The sequence below is a fragment of the Coccinella septempunctata genome, chromosome 3, assembly GCF_907165205.1.
Source record: "Coccinella septempunctata chromosome 3, icCocSept1.1, whole genome shotgun sequence".
Taxonomy (NCBI): domain Eukaryota; kingdom Metazoa; phylum Arthropoda; class Insecta; order Coleoptera; family Coccinellidae; genus Coccinella; species Coccinella septempunctata.
The window spans coordinates 25,427,875-25,450,461 of NC_058191.1; the positions used below are offsets into that span (position 1 = coordinate 25,427,875).

Below are 22,587 nucleotides of genomic sequence, written 5' to 3' on the forward strand. Positions count from 1 at the left end.
TCGGACAATTTCTTAGTAAGTACTAAGAACCTAAACTAACCTAACCTAACTAAGACCTTAAGTTCGGATCCATTGCTACATTATCTAACACAGCCACGTCCCTCACTTCGTCTCTTTTATTCACCCTCTTTCTGTTTCCGACGTAACCAGTAGCTTCAAATTTGGCAACCAGTTGCACAACCACAGATTACATCAGAGTAGAACGTGTGCACAATGTTAGCAGCATTTCCAGGATGTCGTTCGTTATATGAAGCTACCTTTGTTCGCGCAGAGTCGTTATTCCTCAAAAATAATTTTATTATTTACACGCTTCCTTCTACGGAATACTTCATTTTAATTCTACTACAAATTTACAATCGCTTTGGACACACTTGTAACGTTCTTAAAAGTTCACGATAGACTAAGATAGACTAAAATAAATAACATGGTCCGTCTACTTTTTTGGACAAAAAATTAACAACATAACTACTAAATACCTACCATTGAAATGTGTGGATACGAATAATATTCTCGAGATGAATTCTACATTGCCTCTTTCACTATTGTTGCTGTTATTTTATTATCGATGGATATTTTGAAGCGAAATTTAAGGGTCAGATAGTACTCGATACGATCTTCAAAATTAGTAATGAGCGCAACAACCCTTCATATCTATGCAAAATCAAAGTGTTGTGTTTACCCCCGTTAGGAGGTTGAAGTTGCGGGGATGAAAATAGCGGAAAAGTTGTTTCCCCTCGAATCAGAAATTGACGGGTCCGAGCGATTTTCTACATTTTCATTTTAAGATGATACTGATAGAACTGTTAAGGAATTGGTTTTAGGAGCTCTGTGAAAATAAACTTCATTATGATTTTAGCCTTGCGGTATTCACACTCCTCTTGAGAGGAGTGCACTAATCCCAGCCCAGATATCTGATATCAAAAGGATTAGGCTTCATTGCACTCCTCCCCAAGTTTTCAGGCTTCAATGGAGGGTCTCTGTGTTTTATGATGTCTTTAAATTCCTTACTTCGCTTTTAATCTGTGTTCAGGTAAGTGGAGTTAATCACCGTTTGGTGAAATTGGCTAATTAAGCTCATTGTGACGGCTATTTTAGAAGAAGTTGAGGAGAAAATTTGGGTGATAAATAATCAGACCCTATGGATACTAAAATGGATGAATAGGAGGGATCAACCAGGAGGTACCAATTGACTACTGAAAGAATTAGCAATAGAAGATTCCAAAAAAACTACTTCGATAGGTTGAGAATGTCTCAAAATTGTGTATCTAGAAATAAAAAAAGCGATTAGGTATTGGTTCATTCTCGTTTCATATTCCGAAAGCACTCATGAACTTTTGTCCCATACAAAATGCTTCTCAAAATTTGTACATGAGATTTTGAAATAATTATTCAACGTTGGAATTCATTTAGTCATTCAACGTCATAGATGAAAAATCTTTCCTATTAAAAAACCTCAAGTGGTTTTATCGGAACAATGTCTTCATAGGAATTCTTTCTGTCTATTTCTAGTTGGATAGTTATGGACATCATGATGTGCTTACGGCTGTTTCGTCAAGGTCGTTATTTCTGAGAAATTTCCTCCCAATACGATAACTCCGAGGATAACTCTTAAACTCTTTTCCTAAAAACAAAATAATTCAACTTGCCCCACCTTTGCAGAATGCAACAGGGAATAACTTGTCTTATGTTGGGTATATAAATCGCTCATGAAATTTGTGAATCATCCTGTGTATGTATTTCTGTACAGTAAATATCAACAATGGCTTATCCATAAACTTCGTGCAAATGAATAGGAATTTCCTAACGAATATAACCATATCCTAAATCATTACATATCTGTTTTGTTTTAATTATTCAATGTGATAATTGAAGAAGAGACAGCGCAAGTTTGATGTTCTTGATAATTTACTACGAATTTAGTTCAAGATTCGCTAATGAAGAGCAAAGTTCGGAGCTTATTCATTCATACATGACCCTGTTATATTTTGTGTGAGTGATAAACTGTTCGAAATTTTGATTGCTGTGTTCTGAATGAGTCAATGAAGGTAATAAGATCGTTTTTTAACTTTGAACTATTTACATTACAAAAACTTATGGTTTTTGTTACAAATAGCTTGCTACTTGATAGCAATCGTGTTGTCTGTAGATATAATTTATTTTCGGATAAATTATTTTCATCTAACTCAATGAGTACATGTTGTTTTTGAAAGTGTACAATTTTATTGTGAAATAACATTTTAGTATTTTGGATGCTTCAATACGTGCAGAAGCACATAGCCATCTTTCAATGAAACAAAAAGTGGTTTTACATCAAGATTTTCGCTTTCACTTTTCTCCTCTCCAGACAATTATACATACACTCGTTTGGAAACGAAAAGGAAGGATTTAGGAGAATTATAATAATCTCATCTGAAATTTTATTTACTGACTACTATACTTGCTTTAAAGCAAGAGAAACAAATTGAAAGAAAATCACTTGGCTACAGTCCAGTATCATTTCAGGGAATAAATGGAGATATATTTTTTTTTAATTTGGTAACAAATCGGATGCTTCCCGACAAAAATCTTTCAATTTCTAGCATTTTAATCGACTGAAGTTGCAATATAATTTTAATATAATAAAAAAAAATCTTGAATATGAAATAATTTGATGTGCAAACCCTTTGAAGCATTCTTCCCAAACAACTGAATTTGGATGGGTTCAGCTACATCTTCGATTAATTCAGAAACCCGTTGGTATTCATAAACCTTTATCACTCATATTTCCATCGAGCTTGTCCAAAACTGGCTCAGGTTATAAACTCTTTGTTTGAATTGATGTTTAGTGAGGTCAACAATTCGAAGAGGAGACACTCGATAGAAAAGATTATATTATTGTTTGAAATGAGCAGGTCTTTTCAAGTATCAGTAAATATACAGGTTCGGCAAAAATTGTTCAGCAAATCAATGAGTGGAACAAACACAAAATAAGTGACAGAGGTGTCGAAACGCCAGTGAAGCTGTTGTTAGTGGAAAATCGTACCAGAAAAATAGAGCTTTCAAAAAATTTCCAATATTTTTAAAACTACAAGGTGAAAAAACTACTAGATCTTGTCTTTGTACATTTTGAAAGATTCCCTCAAAATTCAGGTGGACCGAGATTTAAGCAAATACTCTAATTTTCCAAGATTATTGAAATGAAGTATAGATCAAGAATATCTGATTATTTATCCCTGGAGGAAAATTAAATTCTCGTATTGAAAATTTTTATTGATGGTCGTCTATAGGCTAGGGGATATCTAATGATCAACCAAAAATGCAAAGTGAGCGTTTAGGTGCGAAAGATTCTTGAAAAATCAATAGTAACGTTATCAGAGCATTGTGTGTATGCCATTTATCTGTGAACCTCTTATAGAAACTCGTGTGGATTAAAGGGTCCATTTTTCATTTCCTCTAGAGTCTAGACTATGTCACCATGTCGTTAGGTTTCATACAATAAATTTTAACTACTGGAATAAGTATTTGATAACGATTTTTCCACTGATTTCATTCTTCGAAACGTCTGATTATTTTTTCAGGTAAAGAACTAACTAGAATAATGATGAATGCTTGGCTCACATTCCTGAGTATTTTACTCATTCAACAAGTAGATGTTAGAGCTCTCAACAGATGCAACAGAACTCCTGATGGAATATTAAGGCCAAAGAACTCTGACGGCATAAAATATACTATTGAAATTTCTGATGATCCAGATAGTTACGTTGCCGGAGAAACTTATACAGGTAAAGTGTTATTGTTCAACCTGAAGTTCGATTATAAGGTTTCATAAATGCAAATAATCCTCGAACTCTCCTGAACAAACTTAAATTTAAATTTACTTAAGCGCAGATACACTAGGAGCGTTGTGCTCAAAACAGTAGGGCAATCGTTGCGTTTGTGTCGAGGCTAAAACTATTTGATCGCAAAACTTTTTAGTTGCATGTCTGCGCGGCTCCCTATAAATGCATTGCACTCACTTCTGCAACTAAACAGTTGCAAAACTAAAAATTGCATGTCTGCGACAGGCCTAATGGTAAAGATCCTCCTTTATTATGCAAATTTCAAAATTTAGGGTATTTAAATAAGAGTGCGTGGAAAGTTACAAATATCTAATGAGAAAGATATTTTATAGAAACTATATAGTTGCTATATAGCAAGGAATATGAATTCTTATGGTATCATGAGGGAGTAAGGAAATCTATATGGAAAACTACTGGTAGCAAAAACAATTGTATAGGGGAAATGACAATCGTGTCCTGGTACCTCTGGTGGCTTCTAGTCAAAGACAAGGTTCTCCGGTGTCTAGGATGTTATCGATAACTATTGAAGGTCAAAACTCGAGCTCACCAATTTATTCAGTATCTAGAAATATTGTGAACACAATAATCACCAACGTACAATCATAAAATCCACCAATTGGTATCAGTGAAATAAAAGTACACTTCAATAGATGGAAACGAAAAATAGCCTCTTACGTGTGTAAGATTTTAACTGTGTAGGATTCCCTCACAGACAACAGTGGGAAGTGGTTATTTTACAGAGTGAAAGAAAAGGGTATCCGATCTCAAACGCGTCCCGACTCGTTCGCCAGCCAGCACCAAGACATCCAGTTATCGGAAAATGGGGACGGAATTCAGCCTCAAGAAACAGGTCTACAAACAGGTCGGAAGAAAGCACAGCGCCTGAATTGGGTTCCATGTTCTTTTTCTCGCTCCTAGGGACTTGCTCACCAGTCAGGTTACAACCAGTGGGGTGGGGACTCTGACAGAATGCGGTTGCTTCTCTTCTCATTTTCCATCGTTCTCAGCACCAGTCACCAGTCCAACTACTTCCGGGTGAGAACTCGGATAGGACGGGGTTGGCTTAAAGTAAGGTTTGAATTCAACAGTATGCGGAACGGCTTACCTCTAAACTCCGAGCACCGATTCTTAGGATGTCTAATGAAGTTCTACGAAATTGATTTTACCCTTTCGCACAAGTGAAAATACGTTTCTCGGTAATAGGCGCTGATTATACTCACACGTTCAAAACGCTATACGAAGTGACTCTAAGGCAGCTCAACACTCGGTCGGTAATGAATCAGGAATGACCGGGTCTGGAAAAGATCCTCTTTATTATATACCACCTGAGAGGAGAGGAAAAGCAATGTCCTCTATTTGCTGAAAATGTTAAAATTCGCGCCGATGAAAATGTCTTCGCCCCGGCTTATCGGCACTGATGAACAAAAACGCGGTTATCCCCAAAAAAGTTTTTAGAAATAAAAAAGGGGGAAAACGGTTTGGAATGTTTAGGTTGTCCTACAACTCCTGAATCTCGAATCGGAATTGTAAGAATTGAGATCAAAACGGCAAAACCCGTAGACTCATCTTAAAATAAAGAAAGATTTCCTCTAAACAAACAGCAATAAAACTTCATTACAACACATATTGAGAATACGGCGTCTGGAGGCACAGGCTTAACTTTGAATTGGCAGAACAATATAGAAAAAGAAGTAATGACATATATATATCATCACGGTGATCAACATACAAACTGCGGTGGCTCATAGCAGCGCTATACTGACTGAGACTGAGCTGGGAGGATGGTATTGTGATGCCCAGAATATTGGTGCTACTAACTGGGGGAGGTAGGCTAGATACCAGTCAGGATGGCGAAAGAAGCTTCAGAAGGTTGTGGCCCTTGTGGGGCTGTAGCACCAGGATTATGATAATGCTATATATTGAAAAAACCTTTAAGTATATAATAATAACTGATTTCTTCTAGAGTTTTTTCTTTCTATCTGCGGAGCCAAGGAGAAGTTTCAAGAACGTATGAGAATTAAATTGTGACCGGTCTTAATTGATTTCGCCTTTTCAGGACATTCGTTAAACACGTAAATAACAACTTCACAACAAGCTAGTTCCCTGCAATTACAGCTCCATAATTGTTTGAACCTTCGACCAGGAGTGGTATGCTTCTCTCCCAATAAACTTTCATTTTACAAATTTCTTCCTGGAGGAAGTTGCTATCGTTGGACATAGAATGAGTGCTGGTATACCCCAGGGCTCAGCAGCTGCCCATACACTTTTTCTAATTCACAACAATGACATTTTGTAGTCAGCGAACAACCCTTCACTTCACTTCAACTGGCATGAATAGTAGAAGACAAGCAATGACTTCAGCACTTAGCAGAGATCTTAACCGATAGGCTCTTTTCGGGGACCTTCCCTGGCAAAACCACATTGTTGTTAGAGAGAATCTGGGCTTTTTGTTTCTGACCTCTCAACTGGGAAATACTTTACAAGGCACCAACTTCTCTCGCTGCTGGCTCATCACTAGAAGAGGTCTCACGATTTTGGTTCATTGCATCGGCGTGCTGTGGCCCATCCTTTGGCTTTTTTGTCTAGAGATGCTACCATATCCAATGTTATTTCTAGCTCTTTCTCTCTACCCATTCAAGGAACCTGTCAAAAGAATTTGCTGAACAGCTGAATTTCCTTGGTTTACTCTTCTTCTTCTACGTGCGGTGCCACCACCGGCTGAAATAAGGCCTCGTGGCACATTGTTCATCCACAAGCAGTTGGACTGTTGGAGATACTCACACTCTCAGACACAAAGACATAAATGCCACAAGTCGACAGAGAGGAGTCTTTCTTACCATAAGAATAGTGGGTGTTGTCTTTCCTTGCTGTGTTGTCAGATTCTGCAAGGTAACTACAGTTGAACAGAATATATGTTCAACAGTTTCATCAGTGCCCCTGCACCGGCGGTAGAGGAAACAACCAGTCCCATTTTTTCAAGTGAATAGCATCAGTTGCCATGCTCAGCTGTTTCCCCTCAAGAACCAGGAGTTTTTTGGCCTCAGGCTTAGAGGACTGTCTCTAAATGAACCTCGGCAGAGTGAGACCACTTTCCGTCCTCCATTTAGAGAAAAATGTTGTCTAGCCTTTTAATGAAAAAGTTCCTGACAGATGTACGATAGATGGGCATCAGCGCCAGTTCCAGATCAGCAAAAGCTGAGCTTAATGCCTTCATTCTCATTTCCAGGAATCTCTACGTACGCAGGGCACCGAATAACTTCCACAACGTAACCGGGGCCCAACTCACGCTGAGCTTTCCTGCATTCCCATACTAAGTATGAGTGCACCTTGACCCATGTGCAGAGAAGAATAGTATCCAGTTCAGCCGGAACTATGGAAGAGTACTTTCTTAGGGAGATGACTGGTTGCATCGAAATCCCCACCCAAGTCCCTGAGGACAGTACAGAGCCACCGGTGTACCAAAACTGTGACTGCCAGTTACCAGAAGTCTGTTTGGTGTAGACCATATATCTCTATCAGAAAAGAAACTGGTGTCCTGGCTCACAGTCGATCAGACTAAGATTTCTTAGAATATCCAGATTTTGGAACTTTGACCAAATACTTTTCCGGAGAGCTTTGACCTTGGTCTGCCATAAAAAAGCTTCGAACCACGGAATGTTGCGCAAGAATCATACTACATATAGATCATATGTAGTGTGAGGGGTCCACGACCATTCAAAACTTTGTGCAGGAAAATACATAACTCAATATGCTCACGCAAAATATTCAGGGAATTTTTGTCGATTTGAAAATTTGAGTTATAATATTTCAGCATTATAGAACACAACAACAGCATAACATCACAGACCAATAATAGATTCATAGATAAATACTTGTATTATCTCCCTACTGCAATGAAATTGCTAGTTGTTTACGTTCCCGTTTATAATTATTATAGAGATCAATTACACTATTTCTGTATTATTTAGATTATTTAGACGATAATGCATCATATACAACTCGATTTATTTCCTATCAGCGAACAATATTTTGGAAGAAAAAATGCTTAGTAATGAAATACCATGAATTGTTTAAATTATGCAATTTTAATGAGCTCATTTTTGGAGCCTATTATGTATAACATCTATCCTGAAGTTATAGTATCCTCTCGATCCTTACATTGCATTTTATGAAACGAAATATTCGGATTAACATTTTTCATTTCAACCAATTCTTCTTGCACAGTAATATTATATTCTGAATGCTCAATCAAATCGAATATACACTGCTCAAAAATTGGACATTCGGGAGAAAACTTACTTTTTGCACTTGAATTAACTCTTCAATATTGCTGTGTATACTATGTGGAGGAAGCGCATGGCTACATAAAAAAATTAAAAGAAACTAAATTTTTGCTGATGTCCACTCAGGCCTCTGGCCCATCTGTACGATAATGGGTTATTGCAACTCATCTGGTGTTGTGTAATATGAATTTTGGATTAATTGTCACATACGTTCAGAAGCCTTCCAACAACTGGTGAGTTGGTTAAACGAAGGTTCAACTAAACAAGAAGTTGCTAACCGTCGCCGGGTTTCGCAGGGTGTAGTTATTAGAGCGTGGAATTGCTATCCTATTAGTAGAAGTGCTGCAGTTACTCGTGGGGTGGAAGAATAAGAGCTACAACCGTCCTAAAGGATCGGCTAATACGGTTAACTGCTAGACACCAAATCCCTTTTTCATAACTTCTCGAAATAAGCTCATTCAAGCAACCTACCGGTAAAATGATTTCTAGTGGAATAGGTTGCATAGCTTCAATTTGAGGGCAAGAAGATCAGCTAGACACCCGCGATCGAGTAGGGAGCAGCAGCGTGTAAGATATCGTTGGGCTCTCGCACATGAGAACTGCCCGTTCTCGGATGAGTCCAGATTTCTAATAGACGAATTTTGAGCGGTGTATAAATATATTGGTAGCATTGTAGCATAGACATATTAATGGGTAATGAGTCTATGATTGGTAGTTTTATAATTATTTTAAGAAATTTGATTCAATGAGAACATTTCAATTCAACATTCGGAAAATGTATATTTACCATATATCTTTTATTTCTTTGTGGTGCTGAATGAATTTTTTCAATGAAATCCATTTTTTCCTCAGTTATACTTAAGGGCAACCCCTTAATTGGCAGCAAACACATGTTCAAAGAGTTCATGCTATCAGTGGAACCAGAAAATATGGATAATCAAATGGAACTCGGTCATACTAGAGTAGGATATTTCAGACTGGTTAACCATCAACTCTCAAAATTCAGCAGTATGTGCGAGAATACCATCACCCAGACTAATTCTGTTTCTAAAGACTTCATTCAAGTGAGTATGAATGGAAATGTCCATGATGAATTTTAGGAAATTTGGAATCTTGAACGTCAAAATAGGTTTACTGGATTGCACCCCCTACAGGTAGTGGATGTGTGGCATTTAGAGCTACTGTGGTTGAGAATAAAGAGAGCTGGTTCAGTGAAGACGGACTCTTGACCAAAATCATGTGCGAGGAAGCTTCGGAAAATGAGGATTTGCAGCCGGTGGTTCTCGAAGAATGTTGTGCTTGCGATGAAGCCAAATACGAGGTATTTTTTAAACTATGACTACTTATATAATTTTGCGTTCAGGGCTGTGCAACTTCAAATGACCTCTGGGTTGCTTCGAATAAAATGGAGGTATTGAAGGTAGCATCGTCAAAGAGAAACTCCTCTTTGGCATCGTATTGTACACATGATTAGCATAAAATTCCTCTCGTATAAGATATTTCTCGGATTCTGAAAAAAAAAGAGTTATAAAATTCAGCATATACCATCGTTTAACATTGGGGGCAACCTTTCTGAAATATTTTCATCTTAATTGCATTGCTCTTCCGGTGTTCCTACCGGAAATGAACATCAACTTTGGAATTTCAAATAAGTATACCTTATTGTCTAACCAGGAATACCTTCTTTTCAAATATGCTTTATTTTTTACTCGAGTCATATTTTCGAAGTTGCCATGCATGGCTACGAAGAACCAACGACTTTCATGAAAAATGGTTACTTTCAGCGGTCCGTAAGGAAGATCATAACGTCCAACCTATCCTATGATAAGTTGTTTTTATAGAAAAACAATAAAATGTTCACACATACAGAAGTTGGATATACTGCGTTCTTTCTGTAAACAAAATCAAATTTTACCTATCATTCAATTGGTTCATTTATGTAAAATTTTTTATTCGAAACAGAAACGATAGTTTTTAATGTTGCATTTCCATTCCAACCTTGATACGGGTATATTTTGTAGTAAAAACAAACGTAATTTGTTAAAAGTTCTGAATTGCGCCATTAAACGAAAAATTATGAACTTGAAAATAGTTGAAAACACTTTTTCAGGCTGAGTTTGTTTTAAGAATTTCTTCCCAAGTCATACAACATACGGTTTCCGAAATTCGTCCGGTCACCACCCTTGATGAACCACCCTGTACGAAGGATTTAAGTCTTCAGCCTAATATTCGGTATAGCTACAAACAAGATTTGTGATTGCTACCTTTGAGTATTCAACATGGGGGTTAATACTCAATGAACTACTTATATTTCTTCACAAATGGGCTTTTGGGCTTTTGCTATTTCAATAAAAGAGAATAATCAAATTAATTCAGATGCATAACATCCGCAGATAATGAAATCAACGAATGTTACGATCTAAATCGAACTAACAAACTACCATCGCTCGAAGTATCACCAGAAATTTCATTTCGTCGACGAAGAGTAGATGCTGACCATGGTTTCGGTCTTATTTGACCTCGTCAGAGCAACAATACTCATTCGTCAACGAAATGCTATGAATTGCCGGCTCCTTTTATTCCATATCAGTAGCGGGTATGATGTATAAATACATCGTACCGACATCTGACAGAGAAACGGGAACCAACCCAATTCAATTTCCTAACTCTCAGAGTGAAGACAGCAGTATGCATCCATATGCTTTATTCCCATATTGCAGATATCGTATATTACGATAATTAAGCAAGGGAAAAAGCGCGGAAAGGTTCGGATCATGACAGTAACCGATCTGTCGCGTACATGGAAACTAAGAAATGGATCACGCCTTCATAGTAAGGCAGGTAAATAATAATCAAATTAATTCAGATGCATAAGAGTTAGGAAATTGAATTGGGTTGGTTCCCGTTTCTCTGTCAGATGTCGGTACGATGTATTTATACATCATACCCGCTACTGATATGGAATAAAAGGAGCCGGCAATTCCATAGCATTTCGTTGACGAATGAGTTTTGTTGCTCTGACGAGGTCAAATAAGACCGAAACCATGGTCAGCATCTACTCTTTGTCGACGAAATGAAATTTCTGGTGATACTTCGAGCGATGGTAGTTTGTTAGTTCGATTTAGATCGTAACATTCGTTGATTTCATTATCTGCGGATGTTATGCATCTGAATTAATTTGATTATTATTTACCTGCCTTACTAAGAAGGCGTGATCCATTTCTTAATAAAAGAGAATATTTCGCAGAATCATTCTTGTCACTTTGCTTCTGCCCATTCAAATCCAATTCCCTGGTCAAATTATGAATCATAAGATAAAAGATAAGTATCAACTATACAGTTTTCCTCCAACCTTTGAGTATTCAAAGGGGTTAATACTCAAGGCTCCAACTCAACATAGCGCATTTTCTCCTCAAGTTTTGTCATTAGGCGTTTAAATTTATGGACTGGCTATGGCTAATAAGAATGCGTTGAGACACTGTAGGAAAAAAATTTAATTCCCCATATTTTGTCCTCTTATGCTCATTCTGAACTGATAAACAGAATATTTTCTATTATCAAAAATATTCATACCAAAAATGCATTGTTTCGTTATTTTCATAAGTATAAGAATTATAACTAAAAAACAGTAACTCCGATACTATACAGTTCTCTAATTGCCGAAAATTTGCCGCCCCTACAGCTTTCCCAATAAATTCTGCTTCCTTTCCGTTAGCTTCTACATTTTTAGCCAAGGGGCTGTAGTTACATTTATCTTTGGCCAGCTAAAGATAGAAGAAATTAACATTAGCATATCCCCGAAGCTGAATCTAAGCTAAGCCGATTAATCTTAAGTTTAGGTTCACACCTAGCTGAGGGTAGAAAAACACACTGAATATCAAAGTTTGATATGATGTTTGAGAAGAGGAGAAAAAACTGAAGGGAGCAAGGTCTTTTATTTTTCGTTAACTAATTTTCCTGATTTAATTGAATCTTCAGCCTCCCGTCAGGCCCTTATTTTTTGGGTCACAAACTTGAAACACAAGGAATAAAGAGATTTGTATTTGGTTTAATCTGTGATAATTTTGAGTAATTTTTACCACTAAATAAGATAATATTTATTTATTAGATATCAGACCTGTGCTTTCGTATTGTGTTTCACGTTTGTGACGCAAAAAATTCAAATGAAATGGTAAAATTAATAAATACCGCATCAAATTTAATTTTTTTGAAATTTTAGTTACTGGGTGTTATGAATATTAAGATTCCACTAGATCAATTGAGTATTAAAATTGCATGCGGAATACGAGAAATACCTTGTCCCCTTTATAGTGTTTTCGGTTATGCTATGTCTGTATGAACTAGTAGTTGCCGAAAATAAACGCACCAAATATCATCAAGAAATTAAGGCTGGTTCGAAAGTTATGGGTAATTGAAGAATAAGTCGAAAAATCAGTAAAACACTCTGTATCTTGATCATGAAGGGAGATAGACCCTTTATACAAGTTATTCTGACTAACCTCCATATCCTCTATCTACCCATTTACCAACGAATCACCTTGTATATTATATTATTATTTTTCATCGCATTACTACTCTTTATAGCTCGTATTTGAAGGTTTGTGGACAAGAAACACCCACCCTCAAGACTATCCTTCCAATATATGGTACACTAAGTTTGGAGATATTGTGGGGGCTTCACATGGCTACGATCAATCCTTCTGGAAATATGAAGATTATGCAAGTGAAAGTTTGAAAATCTTAGGTGAAAGAGGTGATACCAGAAGTCTTGAAAAGGAACTGAAAGAGAAAATGGTAGGCTTCCAGTTCGAAAATATTATTATCATTATAACATAGAAAATAAAGAAAAAAGTCAACGGTAAAATCAACTAATTGCAGACACCTTATGAACACCGATAATTTGCATGTCGTTAATTTTACATCGGTTACATAAAAGAAAAACAACAGTCCAATTTCATCATAAGACGAATTTCTGTGACAGAATTATGAATTTTAAATATGATTTTCAGGGAAAATCTGTAAGGACTATCATCAAGGCTAATGGCTTAAGATACCCGAATATAACAGGGAAAACCTTCGCATTCTTCAGAGTCGACGCAAAAAACCATCTGATTTCAATCGTCACGAAAATCACTCCTTCCCCGGATTGGATTCTGGGAGTGTCAAATTTTGAATTATGTCGTGACGATTGCACTTGGACTGAGAAGAGGGTCTTGAATTTGTATCCATGGGATATTGGCACCGATGATGGTCTATCGTATAATGTGAGCACAAGTCTAGCATTAGATTTCACTGGAGAAAAAAACTTATTTGTTTAGGAACTTTTCTTGCATGAACCTACTTATCTATTTCCAGGAGTTGAGTAGATACCTACTCTTTTTTAAGGGAGAGAATCGATTGATTAATTTCATTCTACGAAATTCTCCCTTATTCTCTCGCAGTTTTTCCAAATATGTCTGAAGAAACAAGAAATACTCAAAATAAATAAAAAATTGCTCACAAAATTTCAACCTTCGATCGGACGTTCATGTCTCTCAATTTTAAGGTTAATTTGAAAAAGTATAATGGAAAAAGTGTTTCATTAAAGAGGAGGAACTTCATTGGGAATCTTCTTTTATAGAACTAACGGCCAATTTTATTATTTCTTCTGTTTTGAAGCTTCTTCCATCTTCAATTTCCCTATTTGGTAGAAATAAAAGAAGAAGCTTTAGTGTTATTTTGGATCATTTATAAATGGAGAATGGCTGGACCAGCTTTTATGATTTTGTATCTGTCTTAGGAGCTTAGATACTTCAGTTTCGAAATTGAATTTCCTCCTAGCTTATGGCGGAAAGTGATATTAGGTAATGAATGAAGAAAAATGGAGGAAAAATAGGTCCTACAAAAAATAATAATTGTCCCAAAAGTGACATTCTTGCACGCCACTGCTTTCTCGCGACTGATTGCCGAGCTCCGACAGCGTCGTTCATTCAACGGCTGTCGCGTGCTAGAAAGTGTCACTTTCCGCACTTGTTAGGAAAAAAACTACTCTGAAATCTTGAAGGGGAATCTATACGAATGTCCTGAAAAGAAAGTTATTGTTTATGCGTCGATTTTAATATTCATTTCATCATAAGAAATCAACATCAAACTGATGTAACAACTGAAAAAATCTACATATTTTGAAAACTAGAACTTGAATCTTCGTAAGGAAACAATGATATTCTGAAGAGAAAAGTATTGATTGTTTTTATTGTATGTACCTTATGGCCAAATTCTGAAACTACAGAACCATTAACACTATTAGTAATAATCTACATCAGTCGGGAGTGGCATTGAACATATTTTGGCATTGTAAAGATATGATTTCCACATGTTATAATGATACTTAGTAACAGTTGAAAAAAGCTATTTTTCAAACTTTCATGCTTTCATGACAGACAAAGTGATATCATGTACATGTTAGAATATAACTTTTCCGATGTCGAAAAGATGCGCATAAATGTTTGGGAGAACATTATTTTAGCTGTAAACCATACAAATCATTTTTACCGAGATTTTTTCATGTTTGCATGCTTTATTTGTTTGCCTATTTTGACTGAGATAATAGCTGGAGATGAAAATACATTTGACTTTCGCCTAATAGGGTGATTTTCAACCATCGGACAGGGCCTAATAGAGGACCATAATGGAGTCAGAAATGGGTACTCAAATAACTCTTATTCCTACTGATTTCTGAGATATTGGAAATTTCACGAAAATCATAAAAACCGCTATCTTTTGGAGTGTTGAATCGGTTTTGATGATATTTTGCAAGCTTATTGTCTTTGAGACTCTCGTTTTTTCAATTAAAAAACAAAATAAGACGTATAATCCACGAAATGATTGACTGATTTCAATGATATTCTCTCAATGTGAGAGACCGCTTCTAGGCCTGTATTTAGATGATCGGATATCAGGAACATCACTCTGTATGTCTGCGAATCTAAGACTCTCAGACGATAAAGTCTTGTTGAGCACTGACATTCAAGAACTTAACACCATGCTAAATCAGTTAAACGAGAAATCTAAGCGAATAGGCCTAAAAATGAACCTAAGTAAGTCCAAGATAATGGGTAGCAATGAATATCGATAACGTCACCATAGAAAATGTGGATCACTATATACATTTGGGTCATAAAATCAAATTGGGCAAAGAAAATGAAAGTGTGGAAATAAAACGCAGGATCCAGTTAGCCTGGGTGGCATTTGGCAATATGAAATATATCTTTAAAGACAAATAGGTACCCATCAGCCTAAAGAGAAAGGCAAACGACAGCTGCATACTACCTGTTTTTTCCTATGGCTTGGAAACGATGGCAGCAGAATAACTTAGAGTTGCACAAAGGGCCATGGAGAAAATAATGCTGGGAGTCACCTTGAGAGACTAAATCCGAAATAGCCAGATAGAACCAAGGTGATAGATGTTGTAGAAAGAGTAGCAAGCTTGAAATGGCGATGGATCGGCCATGTGGCGAGACAGGAGCCGGACAGATGGACCCAGAAGGTGATACTATGGAGACCAAGAGGGACAACAAGAAGTGTGGGCCGACATAAAAAGAGATGGATCGATGACATCAGAACAGTGGCAGGAGGAAGGTGGATGAGATCGTATAGCGTGGAAAAACCTGGAAGAGGCCTATATCCGACAATGGATGGGCACGGGCTGAAGAAGAAGAAGACTCTGTATGTGATTCAAATTTTGTAACGTATCCGAAAAAAGAGAAAAAAAACATTTGGAAAAAGTGGAAAAAGTATTTCTCATCTTATCGACCTCCACTTTTAAGACCGACTCACCGGGCTTTACGATGGGCCATATCTGGAATTTCTCTGTGCCCCCTGGATCCTCTACTGGCTTGCTTATTGAACAAATTGTTCTCGACAGTATTCTTTCTCCTCTACACGAATTTGTAAATGAAACTAATGCGAATGCGAATGCTGAGTGATATTTTCGATATCTGATCATCAAGGGCTAAGAAACGATCTTTCACATTTTGAAAGGTTTTTTTTGCACCTAAATTCAAAAACCATTGTTTTGAATATCATCTCACAAACGGTTTTATCGAATGAAATGATTTTCAGTGAAGAGTTTTTTATTTATTCGATGAATTTTTTTCGAACACACGATATCACCCACGTCTTCCAGTTTTCTCATTATGACCATAACGTACCATAAAAATACCAAAACTTCAAAGAACCCAACTCTTGTAACTAAAAAGTAGGGCGCTAACGACTAATGAATGTATAAACGTATAAAAGAATTCTTCATATTTTCTCGTATAATGCTCCGTTTTCGAGTAATTTGATGTTCGAAAATTAAAGAGTACCTATCTGTGAAATTTGTAAAATTGGGCCCTTTGGCTGAATCCAACTCTATTTGAATGATGTGTAGCGTCATAGATTTAGCTAGTTATTCTGATATTTTGTTTTTCCAGGGGTGACACAGCTCATTATGAAAACTCAAAATAGATATAGGTTTTTAATCGGGCCGAATCAGAAAAAATGGTATTGGAAAAGAGTGTTTCTAAGTAAATGTAAATTAAAACAATTGTTTTTTTTCTACATAATTTTTATTACTCAGAATAAACCCCCCCTGTAGGGGTAATAATATGGGCGAAAAACGCTGTCCTTAATCACAAATTGGCCCTGTGATTAGAAAAATAGACCGAAAATCGTCAATTTCAGGTTAGGTTTTTTTGGAAACGGTACATTTTCGCTCAACTAATGTTGGTGTCATTCGATAGTATTTGATCTACTCTATCGTGGTGTGACCTTTGATTCACTAGTTTTGGGACACTCTGTATATTATTCCATTTCGGCTAATTGATCATTTCTTATTAGGGGCGTCTTTTTTTGACCTCGGACCATGTCAAACTTCTCAGAATCGTTCTTTTATGGTATTCAGATGATGATGAAGGTTAGACGTTCTATTGAACAAATAATGAACTTTTTGTTCCATACCATTTTTGGTCACTTGACGAAAAAATACGTCGCATTTCGGATGTAAAAAACGAACGCCCTTAATATTGAAAATTTTCTTGTTATATAGAGTAAAAACAATAAACATTTGTCTAATTTTGAAGCCAATTTCAAATCGATGGTTATAAACCATTATTCCTCTAGTAGCATTTATAGAAATTTATGTTCTGTAGTTCTTGATGAAAGCAGTAGGATAATAAGTGTCTTTTGTAGAGTCCCAATGAACCTTTGTCTGAACCCAAGACCATTCAGAAAATAAGAACCGACAGTCCAAATTCGCCATTTTTCGATCAAGAAGGCAAAGAAATGAAGCCGTTTGCAAAACTGTATCTTACCAGACTGAAGACATACAAAAAAGAATGTGCTGAAGAGCAAGTCACAACGAGTGATCCGTCAGAAATGACTACAACGGAAGAAGAAAAATGTCCCACCACGGATTGGTCTGAACCGTCGCCCTGCTCAGTGACTTGTGGAAAGGGAACTATGTTAACGGAGAGAGAATTTCTTAATCCTGAAGATGGCGAAGATGAGGAGTGTATCCAGTTGAAGCCTTTGAGAAATGTATATCCTTGCAATATGGGTAAATGTCTTCTGCCAGCCAACGATACGAAATGCGAACTAACGGAATGGAGCGAATGGTCCAGCTGTACTGTTCCTTGTGGAATAGGAACGAAAACGCGTGATAAGAAGTTCAAATATCCCGAGTTTAGCGATGAATGCGAGAATAACAATCCTTCAGATTTACAGGAAAACGGGGAATGTGACAACGACGGGAAGGTCTGCGAGGAAACTGAAACAGAGGTAAATATATTTCGAGAAGAAATATCTTAAGAATTAATTCAGATGCGTACCACCCGCTGATATAAATATCAACAAGTGTTAAGATCGGAATTGAACTAGACAATTTGCCATCGTCAGGGCCACTAAGTGGAGAACGTTCCACCGAAGGAAAGCAGATGCTGACCATGGTTTCGGTCTCCATAGGAGAAAAAGCTATGTTGGTCTGATGAGGTCAAATGAGACCGAAACCATGCATCTGCTTCTCTTCGGTGGAACGTTCTCCACTTTAGTGGCCTTGACGATGGCAAATTGGGTAGTTCACTTGGGAATACTCCTTCTGACGAAAATAATGTATTTTTTATGAAATATCTTTGAAAGGTCACATTTTGAAATAACCATTTCAACCGTTTTCCGTAAAATTCTATGGGATTTTTATGGCCGGTTGCTGTTGCGTCTCGCCAGTGAATACGCGCCTTATGATGGCTGTAAATCAACAGCTGTTATTTTATAAAGAAGACACTGTTCTTTTTATTTTCTAGTAGGCGCTGTTGCGAAGTCATGAACTAGAAACGAAGCGATTCAAATTTTAAAACCTCATATTTGAAGAATGATTTTGAATAGTGTCCGCGGTGCATTTGAAAAATTCATGAATGAATTTCATGATTATTCAGTTCAAACTTGCATATGCTTTGATAACCCAAATTGAGGAGAATTCCCCTCTAATCGTTGATATTCATATCAGCCGATCTGCGGGTGGTATGCATCTTTTTTAGGCGTGATCCTCTTCATTATTATACACTGAGTGAGTAAAAATTAACGCATTCATATTTTCGGAATTCATTATTTTGTATGTCCTAATGACGTACCAGACCTACTTTATAGGTCATATATTAGCCTCGAAGTTGACGTAATTCTGACAGTCAAATGTCGTTTTCTTCATGACCATTCTGGTCGTATGAGAAGAACATATGACGTCATATCAATGATATAATATTTCTTGAAAACGTCATTGAGACGTTTTTTTAGCTGGATGTTGGGATTTGCAGCAAGAAGAGCATCGTTTTTTTTCGAATTCTCTATTCCTTTTTGGGGTAGGTACATTAAAAGTCCATACTTTAGATTCTTTAAAACGGATATATCGTAATCTATATAGGTACGTTTTCAAAAGCTTGCCAGTTGCATTTCTGACAGCAATACTCTGATAATTCAAACATGTAATTCTAAATAATTTAGAAATATGACCACAAATGGACAGTTATTCGTTTTTCACCCTGTATGTTTTCATATGAGAGAGCAAAAAAATTATACTATTACCTATATTTTAATTGCACTATGAAATTTGGATGAGCATGAACTTATTGAAATAATTCTACTAGCAATCAGATAAAAAATTTCCTTTCAATTATAAGTTGATGTTTTCAGAACCCCAAATGCGCAGATTTGAAGTGGGGAGATTGGAGTATTTGTAATACAACATGTGGAGAAGGAATTAAGACAAGATTGAGATCATCGGAGAATAGCGACAAGGAAGAAATTGAACAACTGGGGTGTAAAAACATGGAGTTTGTTCATTGTACAGAAAAATGCACAGAAGGTGAAGAAAATATAATAATATCATCATTCCCAGAAACTATCGCTATAACTTAGTACCTGGTTCGTGAAAAAAAGGAATCTTTCTTGAATTCTGCAAATTCAAATTCATTTAGTATAATATAACGCCGTCGGCGTACTTGCGTTGCAAGTACATCACTATTTTTGAATCATTTCGTGTCCTCAATTTCTGATATTGTTGGGGCAATTGATTACACTTATATTTTACTACCAAGAGGCGTATATCTTCATCAATTTACATATATCTATAGCAAAAAAACCACCATTTGAATAAATCTTTTTTGTTCTTCAGACGGTAGAATTTAAATCATTCCGTTTTTTTTTATATTTTCTATTATATTGTTTTTTAATGTCGCCGCGAAAATTTTCTCCTAGAGTCGGTCCAGTTTCTGAATGAATGTTCATAAATATTCCATGCAAATGCTATTTAATTTTTGTTGTGAGACTATCCCCGGGTTTCATAAAGCTTGATCGGGGAATCAACGCATTCCCGCATCAAATTATGATGTTCATTCCATTATTCTCAATTGCTACTTCTTCTATATATTTAGAAATGAAAAGGTTTCAGTGATTTCGTTTTAGAAATAGAGTGTAAAATCGTTGATCGGACAATCAAAGTTTTAGGGAACCCGCTTTGAGTATTGCCTAGAAATCAAGATGAAAATTGAAGAAATCATTCCTTTTCGAGTATAAAACTGAGTTAGGTATATACCTTACGATGATAATAAGTAAATATCTCGCGATACATAATTAATCTGAGATCTGAGGCAATTAAGTTAAGTCACTGGTGAAATTCTACAAAAACAAGTGCCAAAAAAAGCTTGTTGTTTCACTTATATTGATTTTGAGAAAATTTAGAATTGTAGCATATTAATAAATCAAATTTTCTTCTACAAATTCCATTCAACTGTCAGCGTCATTCTTCTGATGCACATGTTTTTTCAGAAAATTCAGGACAGAATGTTGGTGGGTTGGATATTGCCAATCAAGTAACTACAGAAATATATTCAGAGCCTTATGGTATAGTTACCAATTGCAAAGTATCTGGATGGTCTATTTGGGGTCCATGTGAATTACCGAATGGAAAATGTGGAAAGGGACGCAAGTATGCACATCGCCAAATAGAAGTACGTATCTTCATTATATACCTACCTTAGAATGATGTAGAATTAAGTCGTTCGATGCTCGATGATGTTCGATACTTCGATTCTGTTTGAAAACAGAATACAGCGTTCACTCTGTGACTTATCCGAATTTCAACTTTGCCACCTCGTATATTTGCCGCTTGCGCCGCCATATTGGAAATATGTCCTCTGATGACATTTGAAGTCGGTTGTGTATAAAACAGGCAAATATGATTTCGTCTTTAATATATTCTATTTTTGTTCTGTGTTGTTCTAATAAATATAAAATATGTTTCATCTTAGGTATGCCTTATTTGTCACAGGTACTTTAATCTTTTCTTTTTCGGCACTAACAGAAAAAGGTCAAGTGTACGGCATGTTTGAAAGAGTTATTCGATGGTTCCCATCTAAGATTTTAGGGGTAGATGTCATCACGCTCACAGGGTTGATACAAATTGATTCTAACAAACCGTTCAAAATTTCCTCCTACGGACCAGTGTTCACATCTCTTTGTATTTTTTTTCTGATTTGCATGGATGTCGAGATATTGAATGTTGTACCTTTTCAAATTGACGCACTGTTTGTAATTCCCTTGAGAAAGGGTTCTCAGACATTCAAATTCGGAATGTACAGAAAATTAACTTCCACTTTCTTCTCTCCCATCAGCAACACCCAATGAACGGGGGAAAACCCTGCCCTAGTAAACTGATACGGTCAAGGCTGTGTCAAGTATCCTGTCATCCAAGGAAACAACATGTCACAACAAGTCCAACGACATTAGAAACCACTGTTCCTACAGAACCCACGAAATTAGAGGATGAGCCTGTCGACTGCGTTATGTCTGATTGGTCACAGTGGTCACCTTGCAGTTTCAATTGTGGTGATTCTGCTGTTCAACAAAGGACAAGAAGCATCAGAATCTACCCAAAAAATGGTGGGAAACCATGCGGATCAAGGCTTGATGAGAGAAATTGCCCCCTTCCTTTAGCTTGCTCGGACAAAGGTGTACCTATTATATAATTCATCTATGAATACTGGCATACTGCATTTTAGGGGGAACAATTGGAGATCATTTTCAAGGAATTATAATGCAACCTTGCATTCAGATTGTAGGAAATTACATTTGTAAAAAATATTAGATAATTAAGATAAAGTTTTATTCATGAGGCATTGCTTCATAACTGATTTGATATATTATATAGAGTATCATTTTCTTAGTTAGTATTTATGTTTGAGATGAGTAGTGAGTATGTAGTATATTAAATATAATAAAAATTATTCTCTGTAAGATAAGTTATTTCGATGAGAGAATCATTTTGAACAATGAAGAAGCGCTTTGGTGAAGAAAACAACTTATATTGTAATTCAAATGGAGGGTTTTAATAACAAAAATATGATTCTCTTGATGTACTTCGGTTTTTTATTACTAACAGGTTCTATATTCACTTAAAAAAGTTGTTGCTTAAATCTTTTAGCAATTTTGTTAGAACTCAACGAATAAGCTACAAATCGATTGAATGTCTTTACCACCACAAAATTTGAGCTTTTTTGAAGTTGTCTTCAGTTCTAACTCGAAAACATGAAATTGTGGATTAGACCCATTCACGTCCAAGGAGACGGTATTCTAGTGGGGGAAGGGGGTTCAGCAAAATGGTTTTTGCCAACTTCAGATCACCTGATGGTGACAGAATGCCCTGTCATTGCTGTCAACGCAAAAAATGTTTCGGACAAGAAACTTGCAGAAGGGAGGAAGTATAACTACCTTGAACCCATCTCAGATTCTGGAATCCATTAAAATTCTGGCAATGTAGACGCATAGTGGCGAGAAAAGCTCTGATGGGGGGCACGATAAATGTTTCGCAACCCCCTTAAAATATACAATCCACTAATCGATAAATAGTGCGGAGAGACAAAACACTTATATGTTGGCTCTTCACCATAACTTTGAAGTGTTCCCTAACCATAATGATGAGC

General features: G+C 36.5%; 1 protein-coding gene across 1 annotated transcript; it reads left to right on the forward strand.

Annotated features, from left to right (window-relative positions):
• Positions 1-1,893: 1,893 nt before the first annotated feature.
• LOC123309894 (spondin-1-like) lies at positions 1,894-21,901 on the forward strand. Its single transcript, XM_044893195.1, has 10 exons — positions 1,894-2,045; positions 3,558-3,761; positions 8,954-9,165; positions 9,231-9,422; positions 12,686-12,895; positions 13,111-13,365; positions 17,312-17,899; positions 19,301-19,472; positions 20,435-20,616; positions 21,280-21,901. Exons 2-10 carry the CDS (start codon positions 3,578-3,580, stop codon positions 21,631-21,633), a joined length of 2,349 nt encoding a protein of 782 aa, XP_044749130.1. The 5' UTR covers positions 1,894-2,045; positions 3,558-3,577; the 3' UTR covers positions 21,634-21,901.
• Positions 21,902-22,587: the final 686 nt, after the last annotated feature.